This window comes from Nematolebias whitei, chromosome 6, assembly GCF_014905685.2.
Source record: "Nematolebias whitei isolate Nwh7 chromosome 6, NemWhi1, whole genome shotgun sequence".
NCBI classification, from domain to species: domain Eukaryota; kingdom Metazoa; phylum Chordata; class Actinopteri; order Cyprinodontiformes; family Rivulidae; genus Nematolebias; species Nematolebias whitei.
Window position 1 is genome coordinate 19,630,198 of NC_056503.1, and position 4,385 is coordinate 19,634,582.

General features: G+C 40.7%; 1 protein-coding gene across 1 annotated transcript; it reads left to right on the forward strand.

Moving 5' to 3' along the window:
- Positions 1 to 526: 526 nt before the first annotated feature.
- Positions 527 to 2,960, forward strand: LOC119411569 (zinc finger BED domain-containing protein 6-like). Its single transcript, XM_037678522.1, has 2 exons — positions 527 to 1,991; positions 2,527 to 2,960. The coding sequence occupies exons 1-2, from the start codon at positions 557 to 559 to the stop codon at positions 2,958 to 2,960; spliced, it is 1,869 nt and encodes a 622-aa protein (XP_037534450.1). The 5' UTR covers positions 527 to 556.
- Positions 2,961 to 4,385: the final 1,425 nt, after the last annotated feature.

Below are 4,385 nucleotides of genomic sequence, written 5' to 3' on the forward strand. Positions count from 1 at the left end.
GGACCAACCGTTTGTTGTTGATGAAACTAGCTGCTCACATGTTCAAGGAGGACCATCAGCCTAATGATGGATTGTTAGTACCCTGATGGCTGCTTGCCTTCACCGGGGGCTGAGTGATACTAGCAATCACAGCATTGTAAGAGGGGGACAGTTGAACCCGGAGGCCTCCACCTCTGTTTAAAGATGGACGGTTTCTTTTCACAAAGATGGCCTCCTTTACTCCTCTCTCAAACCATCGTTCCTCTCTATCAAGGATGTGAACATCTTCATCCCTGAAAGAGTGACCGCTGGTCTGGAGATGAGTGTAGACCGCAGAGTCCTGGCCTGAAAATGTAGCTCTTGAGTTTAATATAGCTCCTCATATTGAAGAAGTCTTTTGGATGAAAGACAAAACATTTGTATGATTTTTTATTGTTTAAACCCATCCAGAGGACCCAATTTAACTTTGTTAGATTTTTCTAAGTTTAATTTTTGCTTATGATAAACAATGGAGGATATATTTGACGTACATTTATGAAGTTGCTACTTATTTTTAAGTGTTCTTTTGATGTAATTGATGTTCATGACCAGATATACTGATTCCTCCTTTGCATTTTTTAGGTTCCTGGAATACAAGGCAGGGCAACAGAATGATGTCACAGTCACACAGCCATCAATTTCATTATTTACGCAGAAAGTGCAGCTCTACAGCCCACAATCACCAAGGCAACAAGCCATCAGTCAAGCCATTGTCCAAGATTTGATCATTGGGTGTTGTCTGCCTCTCTCACTTGTGGAAAACAGTCATTTTAAACACTTTCTTGAAGTTATGGATAGTAAATACACACCAATCTCTAGAAAAACGGTTTCTGATAGACAAATTCCAGAGTTGGTAATCAAGGTCAAGGAAACTGTTTTGGAGAAACTGAAGACCCAGTCATCTGTGTCATTAACAACTGACCTCTGGTCTGATCGCAGGCTACGCTCCTTCCTTGGGGTGACCGCCCACGTGTGCTACAAATCAAAGGATTCCTATGCACTTGAATCCTACCTGCTGGACTGTAGGCGTTTCACAGGCAGACATACTGGAGAGCACATTGCGTCTGCCTTTGAGGAGATCACAGAGGAATACGGTATCCATGACAAAATTAGCTATATCATAACAGACAATGCTGCCAATATGAAATGTGCTTTCAAAGTACACATGCCCCAATCTGATGACAGCGAGAGTGAAGAGGAGCATTTAGATGACGAGCACCTGTGGGAGGACATTAATTCTCAGGAAGACACCGAATTACCCTGGTCATCTGGTGCACGTCTTTCCTGCTTTGCACACTCTCTGCAATTAGTTGTGAATGACGGCATGAAGGAGGTCAAGGCCATTTCTCACACAATAGCCAAAACATCACGGTTCACCACCTTATTGCATAGCAGTTCACAATTCAAAGACAAGTTTGAGGCTACGTTTGGCACTAATAGGACCATTCCAGCTGCAAACACAACTCGATGGAACAGTATATTTAAACAAGTACAGGCCTTCACAGCTCTGGACCACAAAGCCCTGAATGAAATGTGCAGCAAGGATCACGAGGAGTTGGTGTTTAGTGCCCGTGAGTGGAACCAGCTGAAGGAACTGAGTGCAGTTCTTGCTCCATTTTCTGAGGTAACAGACCTGACAGAAGGGGAGAAATCAGTTACCATTAGTATGGTGGTTCCAACTGTCCTGGACTTGAATACACACCTCCTCAAGATGGAGGACACTCGAATGCAGTGCCAGTCATTGGTCAGAGCCCTCCAGCAGTCTCTGGTGAAAAGATTTTCTGGAATCTTTTTAAAAACAAGCATGGCCAAAGACAGTGGAAGAGAGGAACCTTTTAACCACAATGTTTACTTCTTGGCCACCATGCTGGATCCTCAGTTTGGCTTAAGCTGGGTGGACTTAGATGTTACCAATGGGGGAAATTCAACATCAGTGAAAAAGTTCAGAGATGAGCTTAAGAAGACACTGACAGGTCAGTATATATTTTCTCTGCTGAAAATAAATGTCTTATTTGCAAAATCATAAATCCTAAAATATTTCAAATTAGTTGTCTATAAAAGCCTTAACTAGTCTTACAGTGGAATTCATAGTCTTCATTTCATCTGTTTACTTTTGTCATAAAAACATATTTTGTACACTCTGAGCCTATTGAAACAGATATTCTTTATATTTAGGCTGGTAACATGCCTATCGTACACAATCCTGACTCACTTTTATATTAAATGGGACTGTACTTATATAGCACCTTTCTATCTTATCAGACACTCAAAGCACTTTACATTACAATCTGTGCCTCATTTACACATTCATACGGCACTCTATTAGATCTCTACAAAGCTAATTGAACAAATCATTCAAAGGAGACTAATCAGAGCTTTATCACATTCATACACTGATGGGACGCACATCGGAGGCCCCTAATAAAAGGTCCTAAACGTATTTAATTCAACTCTGATATGTGCATATCCTTTTAAATCTAACTCAGTCATTGTGTTTGTGTTTTTCAGAAACATTGATCTTAGAGGTGGAGAAGATGATGGACATGAAAGAAGACACCTGCTCAGAAGTTGTGAATGTGGATCCAGCCGCAGCCAGTGATTCGCCACCAAACAAATACCCTCGCCTTCTGTCCCGCTACAAGGCATACAAAAAGCACAGCTCAGACCAGGATTCAAGCATACACACACAGATAAGGAAATACTTTGATGCCATCCGTGACTTTGACACAGACAATGCACTTGTCTTCTGGGCAAAAAACCACACTAGATTTCCACAACTGCACAATTTGGCAATGAAGGTCCTATCAGTCCCTGCCTCCTCTGCACCAGTGGAAAGGGTTTTCAGTCGAGGAGGCATTTTAATGAGACCCCATCGTGCACGTTTAGGCCACAGAATGTTGCAATCACTCATATTTCTTAAATGCAATGAAACACTTCTTTAAACTCCAATCAGTTAGTCATCTGGACAGTTTTTTTTTTTTTGTGGAAAGACTGACGTTTTGCCCTCCGGGGGCTGTCCTCTCCCCCGTCGACTCCTTCCAAAATGCAGCCACAGCCAAAGTGGGATTTTTTTGAAGTAGTTATGCATCGGGCAAACTTTGTGTTGCTTTGTATAGCTGCAACGTTGAAATTGATTAGCCTCGTGGTTTTCTTTCTGTAGTAGTTTTTGTTCACATTCCTGGCTGCCTGCAGTGCAGTTATTTCTCTGAAACTTTATGAATATGAATAAGCTACTAAGTTTTCTTGGGTGATTTTTATGATACTGTGTTTTTTTTCTTAATGTGCCTTGGATCATACAATGGAAGATCCCCAAGCAAATACACAAGTCTAAATGAAAATTAAACAATTTTAGAAAGTAACCGACTTCAAGTTTCCAATTTAATCCTAAAGACTGCATTTATACTGCCCAGTATTTCATGTTGACTTCAAGAGACCAAAAGAAGGTAAATGCATCTTGAGTTTTGTTTTATTAGGATCAAAATGGGTCACTTAAATTAGAGTTTAAATAAATTAAAGTAAGCATGCACAAGTTGTGTACAAAAGACATTGCAGTACAAAATTCATTTCACAAACAACACTGTTTAAAAACGTAAAAACATTACTGTCTGGTAAAATCATCAGTTTTGACACATTAAAAAGGCTCATAACTTTATAAAAATATTTTATAATAACATTTTATTTATTTTTTTATTTTATTTGTGGATTTGGTCTCGAATTGGTCTCGCCCTCCCTCGGTCTTGGTCTTGTCTTGGTCTCGGACCCTAAAAGTCTTGGTCTTGTCTTGGTCTCGGACCCTAAAAGTCTTGGTCTTGTCTCGGTCTCGGTACACTCTGGTCTTGACTTGTCTTGGTCTCGGGTTAGGTGGTCTTGACCACAACACTACATCAGCCTAACAATGGATCATTAGCACACTGATGGCTGTTTACTATTCACAGAGGGCTGAGTGATACTAGCAATCACAGCATTGTAAGAGGGGGACAGTTGAACCCGGAGGCCTCCATCCCTGTTTAACGATGGACAATTTTTTTTCACAAAGATGGCCTCCTTTACTCCTCTCTCAAACCATCGTTCCTCTCTGTCCAGGATGTGAACATCTTCATCCCTGAAGATGAACATTGATAATGTTCTTTTACAAATTTCTATTTGCTGAAAACTGAATGGCTTTTGCTGATTGGCATGTTGTGTCTGAGCACAATGACGCACAAAATTAAAATTGTTACTTGACACACAGTTAAAACATCATAACAGAGCGAAATCTGTCTGTTAGCAAGACAAACTGTTTTAGAAGTGAAGCCAAAGTCTGCAGATCAACTTTTACAGTGTTAGGATCCTGCCCTGCACTCCTCTCTCTCCTCAAGCTCCCTAAT

Excerpts from the sequence above, each read along its gene's own strand:
- LOC119411569 (XM_037678522.1), top strand. The coding sequence starts at position 557 with ATGTTCATGACCAGATATACTGATTCCTCCTTTGCATTTTTTAGGTTC. Across the intron at positions 1,992-2,526 it reads GCTTAAGAAGACACTGACAG|AAACATTGATCTTAGAGGTG; the intron begins GTCAGTATATAT and ends TGTGTTTTTCAG.